The sequence below is a fragment of the Lagopus leucura genome, unplaced genomic scaffold, assembly GCF_019238085.1.
Source record: "Lagopus leucura isolate 7727_CA_CO unplaced genomic scaffold, USGS_WTPT01 34981-0_obj-0_obj, whole genome shotgun sequence".
NCBI classification, from domain to species: domain Eukaryota; kingdom Metazoa; phylum Chordata; class Aves; order Galliformes; family Phasianidae; genus Lagopus; species Lagopus leucura.
In genome coordinates this window covers 25881-46338 of record NW_024968234.1, presented here as the reverse complement: position 1 = coordinate 46338, position 20458 = coordinate 25881, and the positions used below count along the sequence as shown (strand labels likewise).

Genomic DNA, 20458 nt, shown 5'->3' with positions numbered 1-20458 from the left:
CCCCCACTCTTTTTTGGCCCACAGCCTTTTGAAGACTCCCACGATGGACCCCAGGAGTCACAGCTGCGCATCTCAGGCCATCCCCAATACTGCACCTGTAGGAATACGGCACCCGGGGCCCTGCTGGGGCTGGGGCTGCAGTGCTGAGCAGACGGGAGGAATTTCCTGCAGGCCCTCAGCCAGGGCCAGATGCCAAAGCCGGGGTCAGCCTGGGATACCGACGCGGTGCAGCACAGGGGAGCAGCTCCCAGTCCAGGTTCTGCGGGGGCTTTTGGGATCTGACCCCAAACAGGTTCACCCCACAGGGCTGTGGGGCTGCAGCCGCCCCTTTCTCCTCCTGCCTCCGTTTCAGTGTTTCATGGGGCTGGGTTGTGTCTGTGCTGCGCTCTGAGCATCCATCCAGCAGTGCCTGGGGAAAAGGGTCCCCTAAAAGGCCGAGATGGAGAGAGACGGCAGTGAATTCTCTTTGAGAGCGGCCTTTGGTACCCAGCAGAGGGAAATCTCAAATGAATGGGAGGAAAATCCGCTCAGACCCACAAGCCCAGAGCTGGGGAGGCTCAGCCCACGGCGCAGGAACGAGGCGGGCGTGAGGAAGAGCGTTTATTGTCAGTGAGGCCATGGAAGCAGGAGTGGGTACAGCCCGATACAATGCGCCATCCAGTGCTGGTACAGCTTGTTTGGGGGGGGGGGGGTGAAGGGGGGGGGGGGGGGGAAGGTCACCAACCCCATAATTGCAATAGAAATTGGAAAAGAAAAGCGTTTTGTCCAGATCTGCGGAGTTCATTCAGGTCACCTCTTGTGCCGCAGCCTCCAACCCAGCCATGGACGCGTGGGGCCGAACTGGGGCTCAGCCTGCAGGTGGGACAAAGCGGGGGGCACCCAGCACTCCTCCCACCACCCCAAGAAGTGCACCTGAAGCCCTGGGCATCGCGGCGGCCGCCCCGTCCCCATCCCAGGAAGCGGCTTGGTGCTTTCCCCCAGGAGAGGCGCGTTGGAGATGAGCTGCTCTCCCTTCAGCCCCGCTCATAAAGACGGGCGCCTGAGCTGGGCTGCAGCGCGGCCCCGGGAAGGAAGCGGTGGATGGTGAAGATCTTTGCAGTAAATAGGATTTGTATTGAGGGATCCCTTTAAAACAAAACAGAATTGCCGTTTCACCATAAAGGAAACAAAAAGGAGCTGAAAAAATCCCGAAGAAATGCGGCCATCGCCCTCGGGTGCAGCTGTGAGGGCCGGCGATGCTTAGGGTCCCCGCTTCATAGAAAAAAATACCCTGCCGCTCACTTCACTGGAAACCTCATTTTGCCTAAAGCTTTGTTTGTTGGTTTGTTTTTCCTCCCCAATTTTGTGTGTAAAAAAGCTACAAACCCCACCACCCACAGCACGGAGGGCAGAGCAGGCGGGGAAGCTGCTGCCCCACTGCTGCGCCTGCAAAAACCCCACAATGGGAAACTGCACCCACGGCCCAGCAGGGGGGTCGCAGCCCTCAGCCCCCCTTTCTCCTCTCCCCCAGGAACACTGCGGGGACACAGCACTCCTCCAAAAGCCCTTTTCTCCCCCAAAGCCCTCAGGAGGAGAAGCAGTGGCAGCAGCTCCACATGGGGTAGGAGATGGTTTTCTGTTGGGAGCCGCACCAGCAGCTCCGCAGCCATAGGGTCGGTTTGTTTCCTCCATAAGCCGATGTGGCTGCACGCGTCCATCCAACCGCTGCTCTCCTACGCTTCTCCCCTCACAGCACTTTGCTATCAGCAAACACGGAGCGGCGCCGAACCCAGAGCCCAAAGCTCAGCCCACTGTGGGAGGCTCTGAAATGGAGACGTTTCCCCCAAACTGTGGCCACGGGGCAGCAGTGGGATTTGCCTTCCCCCCTGTCCTGCACTGCCCACGGTTGGGGCAGGGAGCGCAGAGCTTCACGCTGCAATGAGAGCCCAGCAGCCCCCTGCACTGACCTGTGCCGTTCCCATGGGCCGGGAGCTGAGCCCCCTGCATGAGACCCCACTGGCCATGCCGTTACCTGCGATGGCTCACGGCCGCCCTGCACTCAGATCAGCAGCGGTAGGAAAAGCAAAACCAACTTCAGTGAGTGAAACCAGTGAAAGAACTCTGCTATTTACAGCCAGCTGAGCCCGGGGCGCCCTGCAGCACAGCAGCACGGTGCAGCCGGCCGCCTCCGGGGCAAAGGCCCTAAATTCTGTGGGGTTTCAGACATGAAACAGGCAGAATCTGCTGTCAGAACCGCGAGCTGTGAGTAAGGCTGTGAGCGATGCTCCAGGTAAGCACACTTGCCCGGTTCTCCCCGCAGCAGCACGGGGAGGGATTGCATAGTTGGGTGCCTTCTGAGAAACAACAAGGGAATGTTGTAAAGCTTTTGAGTTACTGGCAGAACTCATCTTTTATTTCCACGTGGTAAAATGCTGAACCTCGCTCTATACAGGACTGGGCCGAGGATGGAGCCCGGTTTGGGATCCCTAATTACAAAAACAACAAAAAATATATCTGTGCAAACATCGCAGTGCTGAATCACAGCCCCCCCTGCGAGACGTGAACGCCGCGACCGCAGGGCCGAGCGGGGAGCGCCGCGGCCGCGTGGCTGTGAGTGACGCAGTTACGGGTTCGCCTTCCTTACGCCTCGCTCTTTAGCCCTGTTATCAAAAATATCTCTCGTATTACTCAGCCTAAAGGTCAGTTACGTGGCTCAGCAAAATGGAGCCGAGTTAATTCTATTCAGCAGAACAGAGGTAGTATGGAAGTAGCTTGCTCAAGTAGAAAGTTATCGCGCGTATCCACGTGGGGCTGGAAGCTAAGGGCGGCGCGGCGTTACCTCCCGTGCTGCAGGGCTCTGTCCTCTCTCCTGCTCCACGCCGGAGGTTTTGCTGGTGGGGGCACCGACCTGCCTTCTGTCATCTCTGTGCCGCCAACAGAACGGCTCTGCTGCAGGAAAACTCAACACCGCTCAGCGCTGAGACCAACCCTCGGTCCTCCTCCCGCCCTCCTGAAGAGCTTAAAAAACAGTATTTAAAAACCAGAGCCGAGCCCGCGGGGGGGAGGGCAGAGCCCCCATGGAGCTGAAGGCGCTGAGACATCCGACGGGCTCGGTCCCACCGAAACAAAACAACAACGTCCCGTTCCAACTACTTTTCTCTCGGTACCAGGAAAAAAAAAAATAATAATAAAGTGTTAAAAAAAAAAACAACAAAAATCTCTCCGTTGAAAGGTCTGCGACTTCCTCACTGGGATCGTGGGGCATTCCGCTCCGTTCTGGGAAGCACTATTGGAGCGGGGCGGCGTCAGGGTCCAGCTGAAAGCTTTGGTCTGGGATACGGATCGCTGGACCCCCCTTCCGCCCCCAGCTCCCACCTGAGCTCGCCCCTGCGCCGACCCCATCCAGGCAGGATGAGCCCCTCTGCCCGAGTCTCTGCAGGGAGGCACCGCTCCTCCCAGCCCCTCACCCGCATCTCCTCCGCAGCGCAGAGCTGAACGCCGCTGTCAGCCCCCTCCCTCCTTCCAGCCAGCGAGAGGAGCAGCGCGGGGACAAACCACACATTATTGCATTCCTCACGTGCTGCAGGTCCGGCCCTGGCAGCGCTCAGAACCTGTGCACCAGCGCCTCGCGCTCTTTACGTTTCAGCTCCTCTTTGTAACAGCAGGAGCAGAAATTCCCGGTTTCTGGGTGCCCGTAAAAGCTGCAGTTTGGCTGCTTGCATTTGGTCTGCTGAACGCCATAAAGAACCCTGCCTCTCGTCTTGTCCACGGGTGCTCCCTTCTGCGGGCCGTCCTGCTCCACGTACTCCCGGTAACCGTTGCTGTGCTGGGGGGGAACGCAGGCAGGGGCCTCGCACTCCGTGGGGAAGCTGGGCTGAACGTCCGTGTCCGTGGGGGAGAACCTCCCCACGTGGGAAGGCTGCGGCCGCACCTGAGCGCAGTGCCGGGGCAGGGTGGCGTAGGGGGGGAGGCCGCTGCAGGAGCCCCCCGCCACCTGCCGCCGACCCTCGTGGTAGCTGGGGGGGTGCGAGCCTTCTGCACTGCCGCTGACCACGGAGGGCCTGGGGAAGGTGAAGACGCCTGAGTAGCTGGAGGGAAACGCGGCCATTTTAGCGCCGATGGCCAAATCCGGGGTGTGGATGGCGTAGGCCGGGGGGGGCTGGGGGTACACGGGGCCGTGCAGGGCTTCTTTGCCCCTCACCTCCACCTCTAGCTTCTTGGCAGGGGCGGCGGCGCTCCCCAGCGCCTTCTTCTCCGCCTCCTTTTGCTTCTGCTCGGCCAGGAAGCGCTCCTCAGCATCCAGGAGGTACTGCTGGATCATCTCCTCCTGGTACTGGTGCCGGTGGCCGGTCTTCAGGTGGCCGGCGAAGATGAACTTGCGCTCGCCCTGCATGGCAGCGCGCAGGATGCTGAGGCTCAGCCGCACGTCGTTGCTGTACTTGTAGGGGTCTGAGGGCTTCTCGGAGGCTGCTTTACCCACGCAGCTTTTCTCCCCAGGAACCGAAAGGTCTCCCTGGGAGGATTCCTCCTTGCTGCCTTTCCTCGTCTTCAAGGATCCCTTTTTCTTCTTCTCCAGGGTGTCCCCCTGCCCGTTGCTCACACCTCCCTTGATAGTTTTGCTGTGCATCAACCCACCCATGTTCTTTTTTAGCTTACTTCCCAAAGTCTTGCCAAAGCTGCCCAGCTTATTGGCAACCGAGTCGGCCCGTTTCTTATCCTTTTCCTTGTCCTTTTCTCGGTCTTTCTTTGGTTTCTCTTTGTCCTTGCAGCCCCTGCTGCCCCCATTGCTTGCTGAGCTGCTGCAGACTGACTCCTTGTCTGACTCTCCTGACTCCGCAGCTGAACGGGCATCGTCCCCTGCTGAGGCTGTGGGGGATTCCGGCTGGGCCAAAGGCGCCTGGGAGAAAGAAAACACATAGCAAGTCACTGAGCTGCTCAGACAAGATTTTTCAGGCTGAAGGTGAAGCAGAGACGCAGGCATGTGCCAGGAGAACGGAGGGGACGAGTGGCGGCTCTCAGATCCGGAGCTACTGCATATCAGAGATGCTGCAGCAAAGAGCGACCAAACGTCACCACTCGAGCTGTGCTGCAGTGACGCCTTTACAGCTTCAGGCAGATCAGAGCGGCTGTGATCAGAACAGCTCACGAGGAAGTCCAGGGAATTTTTGCCGAAAGAGGAGACAGGAGGAAAAGGAGAAAAGCAAGAAACCTCCTCCACGCTCGGCAGCCTGGGGACATCCCCACCGCCGGGGCAGCTGCCGCGGTCCGGCGCCGCATCACCACCGAGATGTTGGAAACAGATGGAAGTTTTCAGAACTCTATGAGCCAACGTAAGGTCCCAGGAAAGCTCCAGTCACACCGTGACCCTCAGGGCAGCTTCTGGCGGCTGTAAACCAACGCTCAGTGTTTGTCTTGGAACAAGCAGCAGCCGCCGGCGCTGCCAAACGCACACAGCAGGATGCGCAGCGGGGCGGCCTCACGTTGGCGTGAAGGGTAAAAACAGGCTCGAAAAGCTCTGCAAAAAAAGCGTGCACCAAAACACGGGTGGCTCATCTGCCCAGAGCAACAAAGCTGCAGCGCAGAACAGAGCGCAGAGCCTCACGTGAAGCCGGGGACGATTCCACCTCTGCAGCCCTGCAGAAGGGAAGCGTAAATAATTCAGCAAAGGAAACGCTCCTCATCTCTTACCTGCATGTCACAAGGCAACGTGATCCATTTAACATTCATGTAGCTGTGCAGCAAGTGCAGCTTTGCTTCCAACGAGAGCGTCACGCTGAAATGTAAAGCAGAAGAGTCACAGCCCGTTTCACTCTACGACAAAGGTTCTTTTTTCCACCTTCAGTTGTCTGTTTTAATGCATTTTCATAGATCAGTTAGAAACAACCAAGACAACAGCAACACAAAAGCCAACGTTTTTAGAAGTCTCCCAAACCTTTCAATTAAAGCCAAAACAAGTATGCGAGGAGACTTCTGAATTGAGTTTTCTACGAGTTACAACCAACTTGGCCAGCAATCCTTACTTGCATGTGAGACAAATAACAAGACAGCAGACATCACAGATCTAATTAGAGCTCCTTTCAAAATGATTTTCCTCTTAAAAATAAAGAATAAAAAAAGTAAAGATGTTTTCTCAACAATTTCCACTTGCAGATTTTTTCCCCACTAAAAACACAGGTATTTCCTATTGGCTCAGAATCCCTCCGAGGAGACATCTGTGTCTCTTAAGCCTTCCCTGAGCCTGAATACTCTGACCTCGGAGGTTTCTACACTTCCTAACCCAAATGACGGGCAAGTCATGCCCCAGCTCTCCCACCACGATGCCACTGCTGGTGATTTCTGGCTCACCAACAGGAAATTTGCTCCTCCTGAATGATGACAGGGCTTGCCCACAGCCTGAGCCCAAAATAGGCTGGGGCTGCCTGCAGGCTGTCCTCCGACTCCAGTGGAAGGTATTTGCCTTCTTAAACGGGGGGGGCACGGGAATGGAAAAATACACCTTTCTCATGTCTGCAATACAGGCTACAGCAGCTGCTCCTCCTTTGCTTCTCAGGTACGATCTAAGCCTGATCTGCACCTCCACACAGCATTCGGAGCAATCACCTCTTACCCTGGACAGGGAAGCTGGCGAGATGTCATCGTCCCACCCAGAATGTTCTACAGAACCCCCCGTGTTTGTGAGCATAACCGAGGAAGGGCCGCACTGCAGCCACTCCGTGCCCCATCGCCAACCTGGCCAGCTTGACGTTGTCACCGTCATCCTTTCCCCACTGCCAGTCCTTCCCAGGATCCACTGCAAAGTGCACGGGGAGCAGCTTATGCTCAGAGTCTGTCAGGGGGATCACAGCTGCGCAAGGAAGAGAACAGAAAGGCCCTCAGCGCCCGAGAGGACGGGATTTGGCACAGAGACAGAGCCTGCCGCCTCCGTGCTGCATCTCCTCGGTCCCCAGAACTGCAGCTGACACAGAGCTGCATCCACCTCCAGCACACAGCCCAGGTGAATCCAGCTCCCCTGCAGCCTCCCTGAGCCCTGCGCCACGGTGCTGGCAGCCAGGCTGCGAGGGCTCACCAACAACAGCGTCAGCTCTGATGGCCTCTGCTGTCACCCAAAGCACACGCAGCTCTGCGACCGCAACTCACGGCGCTCGTTTATCACACACCTTGATCTTTCGTGGACTCCTTCTGCTCCATGGATACCAGGGCAGAGAAATGGGCTTGGTCGTATGCCAGTACCAACGGAGAGCGGTGGCATTTGTTGGCTGGAACTTCCAGGGGAAGGTAGATACCTCCAAAGGGAATAGGGGCAAAGGCTGGAAAGAAATCGGGCTGATCAGTTTTCAAGACAGGTTAAAGAGGGAAGAGTTGTTTATACTGAAAGTGCTCCAGAACACTGTTTGTTTCACTTCGAGGTTTTACCTGAGATTTTCTGTCAACTTGAGGGACAAAAAACCCCCAAGGCAGACATTCATTTCACACCAGGAGAAAAACAGGTACCAAATGAATCTGTGTTTTCTATGAAAGCCCTTCTTCGCTCCTCCACAAAAGAAACAATTAAGTTTGCACCCAGAACGATGGTAATTGATTAATCTTCTCTGACAGGAAATTAACTCTGCCAGTGGAAAATGCTACATGCAGGGAACGGAATTTCCCTTCTGTACGCCCACATGTGCAGGGGCAGAAAAGGTAGAAAAACATAATGAAAAGGCGACAGGACAGGCTGTGATGTCTGCACGCCTCACACCCTCCCCTGGAATCACCCACGGCAGCTACAGAAGCTCAGCCCCCCCTGTGCTCTGCTGTCAGATTGGAGATGCAGCTTCATCGGGCACAAAGTGCCCAGGAACCACATGGAGCCAAGGGAAAACGCACGGAACGAGCGCGCGCAGAAGAAGAACCAGGAGTGCCATTCCTACCTTCTCCCCCTGAGTCTCGCAGCATCGTGTCTGCCACCACCACGATGGGCCTTTTCAACACATGGGCAAGCACAAAAACGTGGAACTCCTCCAGGCTCTCATACACGGGTTCCTCGGAGCTTTCAACACTTTCAGAAACAAGAAATCAATCATTTTTCATCCCCTGCTCCTCCGCTCATTGCTTTTAATGACAGCAAGAGATTCTGACACTGTTTCGCTGCAGTTGCCTGTCAGGTTTCATTTTCTGATCTCAGATTTTAGACATAGATCAAAACCAATTCCTTTTCTACGACAAGGGTTTGTTTCCAGGAAACACCATCGCGTTACTTGGCGCTTCTTGGAGCCTCAGAGCGGCGTTAGTTTGGGATGCCTGCAGCAATCAAGTGCCCTTGCAACACGGAGGGGCACAGAACGCTGCTGAAATCCTCGTTTTTTGTTTTTCACTCTCATTTTGGGGCCACGGAGATGATAAAAGATGGGAGATCAGCGTTCAGCTCTGTCCTGCTCCACCTACCCTCCGCAGCCGCCTCCATTGGTGCCGTAGTGCACGCGAGGTTCGCTGGAGGCCAACTTGATCAGCTCATTCCACTCCTTCTGCCACTCCTCCTCGGTGTAAACCAGACCGGACTGAAAAAGGCAAAGAGGACAAAACCCTCAGACTAACTTTTTTTTCCTTTCCAGTTTCTGCAGTTTTGTACACGCGGCCGCAGCGCCTCTCTTTGGGTTGATGTAAAAATCATCAATTCGTCACGCAAAAATGCACGCGTTTCCCAAATCAGTGTTCTCACAGGGAGACAATCGGCCTCCGATGAAGACCTGGAGTGTTTGTGGGGTGGAAATCAACATTTTGATCCACAGAACGAGAGGAAAGCTTTACTCTTACTCTGATCCTGCACTGAAGGCAGTGGCACTGCAAGGAAAGCCCACGTATGGCACAGCCTCACAGACCTGCAGTGCTCTGAAGACACGGTCCATCCACAGCAGCACACGTACAGAACACGCTGCCCTTCCTACAGCCATCCTAACCCTAAAAGCCTGCAGTAAGAATTCGGTTTGGGGACCACAGCTCTTCTAACACAGCAGCTTTTCACAGAGCTTCCAACACATCCAGGAGTTGAAAGGTATCAGACAGCACACGAACCCTGAGCAAAATGGGAAACGACCTGAAATGGACCAAGCCAAAAGCTACGCTGGAGCCTGCTGTGTTCAAGGTCCTAAGGAAAAGCACCAAGAAACGCCCCAGCAAGTGCAGCAGCCCTCCTCTCCTCCTGCTTTCCTGGGCTCCAAAAATCAGAGCTCCAGCCTCCAAACACAACATCCTAAACCTTCTGAGCCACCAAGGAAACCTTCATACCACGAACCAGGAGTAACTGACAGTTCAGCCAGCTCCGTTTGCTCAGTGAAGTATTAATTAAGTTTCTCTGCTCCTGGTTAAGCTTTTGCTATGAATTCTTCCATCACCCATCTAAAGCAAAACAAAGGAGGATGTTCCACCCAGAGCGAGCTGTGTAAGTCAGAGTGCTTTCCATCGCTGGGCTGCATCTTCTGGAGCTGCTCTGGAAGGGACGAGCCCAGCAGTGCCTGCAGCACCGATCATAGAATCACAAGGTTGGAAACCACCTACAAGATCACTTAGTCCAACCGTCTCCTCATCACCACTGATGGAACCAGGGCTGCTCCACCTGGCTGCACGCATCTCCTCTGCCCGCTGCTGTCCCCAGATGCTTCTGCTGGGGATGTGACAAGGGAATGGCGCCACCAAGGTCCTGCAGCACCAACATTCTCAAGGAAGATCTACAAGTGACAGGACTCTGTTGTTAGCTAGCTCTGGAGACAGCCTTGAGCATGCAGATTAAAGAGATGCCCAGAAGCATGCTTTCAATAGCAGTAAAACCTCCACTATTTATTACCACTCTGTTTCAAACAGTGAAATACACTTTTTTTTTAATCAAACCGTCAAGATATTAATCTTTGTGCCCTTCCAAAAACAAAAAGGAAGCTGGAAAGTAAACAACATCCTTCAGTGTCAGGTGGAAACCAAAGTTTACCCTGCTCACAAACAAAAATAGAGCTCCATTTGAAGACATGTGGTAACTTTCCACCTTGACAAAGGCTGGTCCCTGCTTTTGGGGTGGGGGCTGAGCACGTCACAGCTTTGAAGCCTTCAGTGTGGCAAGTTCATGATTTCCTTTTTGGCTTCAGCTGCGGTGCATCTTTCTGACCCCCTCCCACAGGAGCAGTTCTTACACATCGCATCCTGCTGCCAGGCAGCCCAGCAAGGCTGCATCTTCAGCCTGTGGCAACGTTTGTTTTCCATCCATGCTGGACACAACACGGCTCTAATAAAGGAATTTTCCTACTCTGTAACACAGGGAATTTCACCCAAGTTTCACAGCCAGACTTTATGTTGAAGGATATTTCTCATCTTGGCGCTAGCTGCGGACTTGCCTAAAACTGCAGACATTTGTTTTTCCTCCCAAACCTATGGGACATCTGATCAGGATTTTGCACTCTGCTCCCAGGCTACATTCAGTCTGGTTCCTACCTCCTTGTTCTGCTGCGTCTGCTGCCAACGCCAGCGCCGCTTCAGGGCTTCCCTTTCCACACCTTTATCCATTAAGGCATAAAGGGATTTGCGAAGCACGAGATCTCTATCGTGGAAACCCCACATACCTGCATGGAGGGAAGGAAAAACACAGGGGGATTAGCAAGAACTGGCACTTCTCCACCCTCTGCTACATAATCAGTGTAAGCTTAAGTCCTACAGCGTGCCACAAAGCAGGGCAAGTGGTACAACGGGAAACGAAGGCAGAGCGATGCAAGTTGAGCAGGGCCAACCCAAACAGCCGGGTCCACAAACTCCCTGCTCAAACCCACATCCCATCCACGGCCAGCTTTCAGACAGCCATGACCAGAAGCTGTAAGGACTCCAGCTACAAGGACTCTCCCCCAAACCCGTGAGCACATGGTGCCTTCCACCAACGCTAGGCTGCTCCGTCGAGGGAAAATGCAGACCAGGTGAAATGAGCTGTGGCTTCGCTGCGTCTGAACAGAGCCAGCCGCACAAATACACAAGGCCACTCATTTCGAAGTCTGGAAACCTCAAAAATTTGTCACGAGGTGAACTCACAGGAGCAAAACTGGGCTCTTGGAACTGCTCTGCTCAGCCACCTCCGGAGAACTGGGCGGCTCTGTTATTTCACATTTCCTTCAGAAACACGGGGAAACTTGCCAAAGGGAAGAGGCGAGGCCCAGCCCAGCGAGAACAGATTTAGAAGTACACAAGCACTTGGCAGCTCGCTTCCCTCGGCTCCAGCTCTCCTCACCAGCCCTGCACATCCACTGCTGCCTGCCTGGGGCGAGCAGCCAGACCGCGGCATCCCACAGGGACAGATGGGCACGCGGTGCTGCTCGTCCCGGAGGCAGACAGGGTGCCTGGGCTCTCCTTCCACCTCCAGCTGTTTGAGCTGACAGCAGAAAGCGGCTGGGGTAAAGAGGGGAGGCTGCTGGAGGGAATCACTGAGCTGCTTGCCCGGCCATGCCCTCGGTGAAGCTCTTACCCAGGGACGCAGCATGGAGCAGGCAGTTCCCATCACCCGTGGTGGCCAGGGGAAGCAGCCTCTGGCAGCTGGGATCCACGTTCGCCCACCAGTTCAGACGACCTGGGGGAATATTTGAGAGCATGAAAACCAGGCACATAGCTGGACACGGAACCAAAAAAATAAGGGAGATGAGGGCTGCAGCCGGCTTAATGTGCAATGGGAGCACCAGCAGAGATGAGCTGCACATCCATCCTGCAGCTGCAAGAGGAAAGGAGCGAAGAAGATGCAATAAAAGGACAGGCTGGAATTACAACATCATCACGGTGACCTGGGGAGAAGGCCAGGCTGCAAGAACAGGCAGGACATGGGAAATAATGACTTCAGGTCAAATAAATCAGAGCTAAAGCTGGAAGCAGGAGCCAGCCCAGCTAGGATTTAACCCGGACCAGCGTTCTCCTCCTGCCCATTTTTCTCTCTGCTTGTTTCACAACTCCAGCCAACCATCAGGCCAAAAGCACGTCCAAAGCACCAGCCACAAAAGGTGCCAACAGCTCTTCTGGTTTCCCCAGTTAATAACCAGAGTGCTCTCAGTTGCTTCTAGGAAGCAGAACTCAACGCATCTCATGTGGGTAGCTCTCAGAACTTCTGCTGCTGAGCCAAGCAGCTTTACCAATGAAAACGTAAACTGACAGTGCTTAAAAATAGCAGCTTTTGGGTAATATAAGGCACGTGAATGACTACAAGTTAAGAGAGGGGGTTTTCAGCTCATCTAAAAATAGAAGCTAGGAAAAATTAACACACAGCAGTTCAGCTGAAGGCTGGAAGTCAAACATCGATCAGGGGAAGGAAGCTGTGTAACAACTCCAGCTCACAACTGCTCACCACTGCACCGCGGCCCCTGGAGGAGGCTGGGACTTCTGGCAGCAGATCCTGCACCTGCAACAAGCACTTGGGAGGGGACGTTCTGTTCACGGGGCAAAAGCATTGCACGCACTTGAACTGCTCTTCCAGCACAGCTTCCTTTTCCCTGCACTCCCAGCAAACATCCCTGCTCCTGAGCACAGCCCCTGGCTCCACAAGGAGCACGTGATTGCTTGGAACTGTTTGCACGACCTCAGTGAGAGCAGACGCAGGAGAGCTAAGTTCAGAAAAGCACTTTTAAACACCGCTGGGAGATAAAGACAGGAAAAGCAGAACAGGCAGAGCTCGCTGGGATGCGATGCTGCCGATTGCTCTTCTCAGCATCGGGAAAGGAACCTGCTGGAGCTGCGGAGACAATAGCTCTGCTTGGAACAGGGGCTGATCTGCACTCAATATTGCTTCTGGCACGGCAACGTCGCAAACCTTCGCCAAATGGAGCGGAGCCAGAAGAGCAGAGCGAGAAGCAAAACGGCATCTAACAAAAGCTGAACAAAATCAGAACGCTACCGCAGTCAGCACTGAGATCTTTATTGCCTTCGTGTGTTTCCCTGGGAACGTTGCTGCTCTGTGCCTGGAAGCAGCCACTGGGTTTGTGAGATTTGTCTTCCCAGCGTGTTTGCTGCACCTCTGCTCAGCACTCCGGAGTTGTGCAGACTCCCAGAGAGCACAGCCAGGCCCAGACACACACACACACCTTCAGCAGGCTCTCCTCTTTGCGGCACGCAGTCACGACGTGCTGCACATCCACGGCGAGGCACGCAGAGTAATTTGTCCAGACTTCCACACGCTCTGAGTTATGCAAGAGGTCATCGCCGCTTCACTCCCTCCGAAGGAGCCGCATTCCCCAAACTTTCTCAATATTTTGCTTGTGGTAAGGCAGTAAAGGGCCAAGAGGCCCCCTAGAAGTATTTAAAACAACATCTTTCTCCACGCACAGTTATTAGCAGCAACTCCTGGAAGCTCTGCATGCCAGCAGAAGGGAAAAATAATTGGATTCAGGAGCACAATGGATCTTCCTGCCATCAGCACTTCAGCAGCAGTGAGAGAAACGTGCGTGTGACTGGCAGGACAAACTGACACGCGCACCAAAAGCTTCGCTGTTGCTGGCTCACTGCTGGCTCATCGCAGCATTTCGGGCTCCTGGCTACCTCTCACTTCTTCTTGTGCTTTTCAGCTTGTTTCTCTCCCTGCTGGCTGGCAGGAAAAGCTCCATTATGAGCTGATGCTGCTCCAAAACCTAAGAGGTCAGCGACAGCTCTTTTGCACAGCTGAAGCAGTCCACAGCGTCAGGGGCTTCCCTTTGCAGCAGCCACCAGCAGCACCGCTCTTATGGACCCAGTTCCACCACACAGCTGCTTTCAGGATGTTTTTCTGCACGGCAAAAGCATTTGTTTGTTCCAAAAGAGCTCAGGAACCTGCGTCCAAACTCACACACATTTTGTGAAACGCAGCTTTCCTCTAACAGGAACCTCTAAATAGGTCACACAAATAGGAAGGAATGAAGACAGCGCTGCTCCTCGCCCAAAGCCCAGCACTGACTCACTGAAATCAAATGGCTTCCCTGAGGCTACCAGGGACTCCGTGCGGAATGAGGGCCGCCCTCCCCGCGTTCCTGGGGATGATTTGTTCTCTGGCTCCTCAGGCTGATGCGATCCAGCGCTAACACCCACCTCTGTGCTTGAGCAGCTGCTGCAGAACACATTTTTCTCCCCTTGCTGAATCACCGGGTGGAGAAGGAGTGGGATCACCTCCTGGAACTGGGTTATCAGAGACCAAAAAAGGAGAAAGCAGCAAGAAAATGTGGCAAGCTCATTGATCCTATCTAAAACTAGATAATTTGTCCGCAGGCTCCCTCATCCAGTTCAGAGCCCCTCTCTTTGACAAAAGCTTGCAGAAAACTCTCCCATTTCAGGATCTGGCAACAAGAGTTCATTGAGATGCACTCACACACCTGTAGCTTTCTCCCTGACCAGAACGTATCTTCCACCATCATGAAGGCCAAGAACCACACGTCACAGCTAACCCTGCTGCCGTTTCCACCTGCAGGAATGCTGCAGAGCATGGCAGCACAAGCTCTAAGGCTGGCTGTTGGGCACGCTTCCCCCAGAGCCGAGGCTCAGATTCCCACTCTCAGTGCTGAGGTCGACAGCAGAGGGGCCAAAGGAATCCCAGCCACGAGGTTCTGCACGAGCACTGGTCCAGCAGGAGCCTCACCTGTTGGTGATGCAGCAAGGTGGGCCCAGCCGTGAGCTCACCTCTCTCCTCTTGGTGAGGGGCCTGGAGCATCTCTGCTATGAGGAAAGGCTGAGTGAACTGGGTCTGTTCAGCCTGGAGAAAAGGAGACTGAGAGGGGAGCTGATCCAGGTCTGTCAATATCTGAGGTGTGGGGGGCAGAACGGCGAGGCCGGACTCTTTTCAGTGGTGAGTGGAGACAGGAGGAGGGGAAACGGCCAGAAATGCAGCATAGGAAGTTGTGCAGCAATGTGCGAAGGAACTTCTGTACAGTGAGGTGACGGAGCACTGGAACAGGCTGCAGGGAGGTGGGGGAGTCTCCTTCTCTGGAGATGTTCAAGACCTGCCTGGATGCCGACCTGTGCGACTGCTGTAGGGAACTGCTTTGGCAGGGGGTTGGACTCGATGAGCTCTGCAGCTCCCCTCCAACCCCTACAATTCTGTGATGCGGTGATTCTCTTGAGAAAAATCAGTGCGGCCAATGACTGAGAGGCTGAAATATCTGCAGAAGCTTTGCAGGTCAGATGCCAGTGCGTAAGAGCGGGGAGTACGTGCGCACACGTGCCTCTGGTCAGGCACGAGCTGAACCCAGCTGAAAAGCTTCAGGAGCCGGGTGATGCATGGTTGAGGCAGGGACGGAAGGGTGCAGGTTTCTTTGATTGCCTGCTTTGAGACGCGGGATGCTTACGTTCCAGGAACAAGGAACTTGTTCACCAGCGTTGAGGGAAGAGAGGCTGAATCCTTAACTCAGCAGTTTTTAAACAGTCCACCTACAGATGCTTACTGCAGCGCCAGCCTGGAGAAAGAAGCAGAAGTTTCCTTGCCAACACGCTGGGGGGACTTTTGGAAAAGGGCTTGGCATCATTTCACTGACCTCAGAGCAAAGGCACAGCAATCAAGCCTAGGGTTTCTTTCCACTCTTCCTGACTTTACAGATGGCCTCAGGCAAGGCGCTGCCCGCTGCTGCTCTGCGTGCAGAACAAGAAAAGCACCCTGCATCTGCAGAACACAGGACAAGGCCTAAGCCATTTAGGCTTGCAACAAAGAACCCCAAGGTTGCGGCAAGGGCCAAATTCGCAGCTCCACCAAGGCCTTTCCAGAGCTCTGAGCATATTAAAAGCTTTCCAAGAGGATGTCATTACAATTTACAGCCACTTTAAGCACGCTTACTCTGCCACAGCGGTGTAAAGGGATCCCTGGATAGAATGAGAAGAGTATCTTAACGTTTATTGGTCTGTAAAATATTTGCTTAATTCTCATAGGACAGCACACACTAAATTAAGAAGGGATATCAGCGTAGATCACAGCACCGTGCTCAACACCCTGCTTCAAATCACGCTTGGAGCATCCCATATACGCAGTGCAGCCCTTTATTAAAGATAAACACCCATTTATGACAAACCCACACCTCTAATGCAGGTTCATTTTGCCCTCAAAGGGCGCTTTGTAAAAGTCAATTACTGAACATTACCTGTGGGAAGCACCCCAGCTCTCCCATAGAGGAGCACAGCCGAGGGGCTGCCGCAGCTCCCCCTGAGGGTGGGCTGCCTGCTCTGCCAACAGCTCACTCCTCTTCCACCAAGGTCACAGAGGGACCTGCTGGATGCGTTATGTGTACACTGAAGGGATTCACAGCGGTTACGGTTTTAGGGAACCGTGCTGAAAACCAGATCTAAACATCCCATAGCTGTTGGCCAGAGTTTGTGCCAAAAATGCAGCAATCCAATACCCAGCCTGAACTCTGCTGAGATGCAGATAAGAGTGCTTCAATTTGCACCAGGTTCACCACGCACAAACAGCAATGCTGCCGTAACAAGATCGCTTGGATCAAGTGTTCATTTCCAAAACATGAGAATATTTATTACAGGAACACCTGAGCAGGACAGGGCTAAAATTTGAGATTAAGAATCTACGTTCCCTCTGAAGGAATAGGAGTTCTGTAGGTATGTGCACTGCGACAGAAGATGTAAAGGCTTCTGAGCTCCTGCCCGGTGCCCTCACCCTGCCCCAGCCACGCACCACCCTGTAACAGGGACGAGGCTCCTCCCTGCCAGCATGGAGGTCCCATTCATTCACCAGCCCAATCTTATTTACAGATCACCTAGCAACTATTCAGGAGGAAAACAGCACGTTGGAAAACAAATCCGTCCGTGCTCACGACGTGGTTCCTCTCCAGGCACACACAAAGCCAGCAGACGAGTTTTCCTGCACTGAATTAGCAAGCACATAAAACGCATCATCCACCTAAAACATTTGTAATCACTTCTAATATCCGGCCAGATGATTCGCTGCTCTTTGCATTATGCAGTCATTTCTTTCCCCCCCCCTTCTCGCAGTAGGGCTGATGGGACAGCATGGGGCATGGGGAGGTTTAGGTGGTGAGATAATGCAACTTGGTGTTTTTGTCAGTGTCACCATTCATGAGCGATGACAACACACACAATTTGCATTCTGTGTCTGCAGGCAAAGTGAAGCAGAATCTTGCTCAACCCTTGCACCACGCTACAAAAAGGGACGAAATAAAATCTATCACAGATACACATCCCTGCTCTCAGTTCTTTGCAGCCCGCAGCACACATGCCAGCATGTTCCAGTCGGCGCCGCTGCGAACTGCCACCACCGTGCAGCACTGGCACGGAAAAGAAATAATTTGGGAGCGTAAATTGCTTACCAGCCTGCTCCAGTGCCACCAGCATTGACTGCTCGATGAGGTCTCGCTCGATGAAGCTGCGGAACTCCTCTGTGTACACCGTGAGGTCGGGCAGCTGGAAGGTGGAGATGGGCATCTCCAGCAGGTGCTCACTGCTGCCGTTGCTGGAGACGTGGGAGCGGGCCAGGGAGACAATGGTGGAGCTGGCGTGGGAAATGCCTCGAGACAGGCGCTTTTCTGGGAGGGGAAGGAAAACGAAACACCACTCGAATGGTGCAGAAGCAGCAAACCTCACCAAAGCCATTACTAAAATCGCTGCCTTCAGTTTGCGCTTTTTGGAAAGCTGAATTGCTCCAACACACCTCCAACTCAGACATAGGGAAGTCATCCTGCCCTGTACTCAGCTCTGCTGAGGCCTCACCTCCAGTTCTGTGTTCAGGTTTGGGCACCTCAGTACAGAAAGGTCCAGAGAAGGGCAGCAAGGCTTGGGGAAGAGCTTGGAGAACGTGCCCTATGAGGAGAGACCGAAGGAGCTGGGGCTGTTTGGGCAGGGGAAGAGGAGACTGAAGGGAGACCTTATTGTTCCCTGCCCATCCCTGACAGGTGACTGCAGCACAGCAGGGCTGGTCTCTTCTCACTGGTGACAGGATGAGGGGAAATGGCCTCAAGTTGCACCAGGGTAAGTTTAGATCAGATATCAGGAAAGACTTCTATACAGAAAAGGTCGTTAAGCACTTGAACAGGCTCCCCAGGGAGGTGGTTGAGTCACCATCCCTGGATGTGTCTAAAAGCCTTTGGATGTGCTGCTCAGGGACACAATTTAGCAGAGGGTTGTTAGCGTTAGGGTAGTACGGTTAGGCTGCAGAGGGACTTGCTGATCTTTAAGGTCTTTTTACGATCTTTTTCCAACCTGAGCAGCTCTACAATCCTCCAACTGCTCCACTGACGTGGCTGACGGCTCTTACCCTGCACAATGTCATCCTGCCGCTGCAGCGGTGGTCGCCCGGGCCGGGCTGCCTCCTTCTCTGGGGGTTTGTAGCTGCGGCCCTCGTTGAAGGAGTGTGGCAAATTCCCTGCGTGCACCTGCCGTAGCTGCTCAAAGTCACTCAGTGCTGCGCTCAGATCCCAGTTTTTACCTGGATTAGAAGGCATCGAAAGCGGTCACCATCATACAAGAGAAATGTCAAGTCAGCTCCCACGACACCCACCTGGAAAGTAACGCTAGGCTATCTGCCCACGACATTTGGAGCTACGTTCCTGCCCAGGATTTGGATTCGAAGAAACGTTCCCATGAAATGAAGCACCCAGCACATCAGGCTTGCTGCCTGTGGTCACAAACTCGCACACTCCTGAGCACACAGCAGACAGGCAGAGGGCTGAGAGGGAGCTGCTGCTCCTGTTTGCTGCAGATGCACAACCTCCCCAAAGCTCCCAAAACCAGAACTGCATTTCTGGCTGTAAAACGAAGGGCAGGGTCACCATAACAGCGCACACGCTGAACACGGAGCGTGGGACTGAAGACAAACAAACAGCATTTTGCCCTTCGGAAAGGGAAATGGAAGGTCAGGCTGTGTTATGTCCACCAGCATGTAGGCAAGCCAAGCGCTTCAGGTCAGAGCCAGAGCTTTGTTTTCTGAGCCTCCCCAGTGCTGTGAAGATAATCCATTGTGATGCACACAGCACTTCTTGGCTGACAAAGTTCAACAGCCTGCAGCTCTCATCCCTCACCTTACTGCACAACACTCCACTGAAAAACACAAAAACACCAACGGTGAAGCGGGACTTTTAAAGCTGGTGGCTTCTAACAACACTTTTTTCAGGCTCTGCGCGTGGTTTTTAAGAGGCTTGACTCTTTCTGAGCTGACACCCAAAATAGAAAAGCAAGGAAAACGCCAACCTGCCTGGGCAGCAGCTCCATCACTTTCCAGCAGGCTGCAGCCATTACCAGCCAGATCAATTATTCATCAAAACAGATTTAACTAAGAGTTGGGGGAATCCTTAACGCAATTCCCCTTGCTGCTAACACGACCCAGCAGGCTGAAAGAGTACATGTTAATACACTGAAGTCCTGCAGTATGCAATAAATTGACCTTTTAGAAGCCACTGTCTTCCACAGGCTTTAATATATAGCAAAAAAGGAGTCTACCATATGGCTTCCATTAGAGAAAATAGTGATTTTTATGAACACTGTGAGTCTAAGCTCTTAAATTAGCAAGTTAGCAGACACCGTGGAAAGAAAGCCAACTTTATATATAGCAACTCCACTACAGGAAAGATGTATAAACTGCCAATTGGTTTATATGATAGCTCGTGGATAATACAAGAAGCATTATGTCTAATTCCCAAACGGAAATATGCTTTTCAAGTATTCAAATTCTTCTGAGAGATGTAATTTGCAGTGTTTAACGACTGACTCCAAGCGGAAAGTTATTTTAAGGTTCACCTTTTGAGGTTTTTTTTTCCTGTTTCACTCTTTAAATGAGCCAAGAAGAATCCAAGAATGAGAATGATGCACCTGATTAACATTGGAGCTGCTGGCTCATCATCACCTGCTGCAAGGCAAAAGCAACAGGAGGTTGCTCTAATACTGACCCAGCACAGCTGTATTTACCAGCAGCTGCTTCAGAAATGAAAACCCTTCGGAGGGTCTGCATGCAGACGATGGAAAAGCTCTGCCTTCCCCCGTTTCCACTTGTGGAGATGTCAGCTGCACAGAGGCTGTGGGAAAAAACCCAGCGACTTGGCAACGTGGTATGAAAACGAGGTAAAACTGCTGTTGTCAAAATAAATCAACTCATGTGCCGGGGCGAGAGGCACAAAAATTGGAGGAATACCTGCATTCACCTTTTCTGTCACAACCAGAAATACGGGTTTTGAAAGACAGCGTTCGAATCCCGACGTGAAACCAAGGAACCTACAACCAGAGCAACGACGCACCGCAAAACCCACAGCCCTCCAGACTTCTGCTCTTCGCCACGAGCGGGCTGTGAGATGCCACGAGTGCTGCGAGCAAAAGGGCCGCAGGTTGTCACAGTGAAGGGCGCCACGGTCTGCCACGAGCCGGGGCCGCAGGCCGCCACGATGGAGGGGGCTGCAGGCTGCCACGATGGAGGGGGCCGCAGGCTGCCACGATGGAGGGGGCTGCAGGCTGCCACGATGGAGGGGGCCGCAGGCCGCCACGATGGAGGGGGCCGCAGGCCGCCACGATGGAGGGGGCTGCAGGC

The 20458-nt window shown here is 53.6% G+C and overlaps 1 protein-coding gene across 3 annotated transcripts in view; it reads right to left on the bottom strand.

The window, feature by feature from the left end:
- Positions 1 to 2357: 2357 nt before the first annotated feature.
- The window catches only part of OTUD7B (OTU deubiquitinase 7B), a 33150-nt gene continuing 15049 nt past the window's right edge, over positions 2358 to 20458 (bottom strand). For all 3 annotated transcript variants that reach the window (XM_042894361.1, XM_042894363.1, XM_042894362.1), the window contains exons 3-12: positions 18200 to 18370; positions 17256 to 17471; positions 11450 to 11551; positions 10435 to 10562; positions 8404 to 8516; positions 7890 to 8017; positions 7137 to 7286; positions 6709 to 6823; positions 5668 to 5752; positions 2358 to 4876 (exon numbers count right to left, since the gene is read on the bottom strand). In XM_042894361.1, coding sequence (XP_042750295.1) covers positions 3584 to 4876; positions 5668 to 5752; positions 6709 to 6823; positions 7137 to 7286; positions 7890 to 8017; positions 8404 to 8516; positions 10435 to 10562; positions 11450 to 11551; positions 17256 to 17471; positions 18200 to 18370 — 2501 coding nt within the window. In that variant the 3' untranslated portion in view covers positions 2358 to 3583. The remainder of the gene's footprint in view (positions 4877 to 5667; positions 5753 to 6708; positions 6824 to 7136; positions 7287 to 7889; positions 8018 to 8403; positions 8517 to 10434; positions 10563 to 11449; positions 11552 to 17255; positions 17472 to 18199; positions 18371 to 20458) is intronic.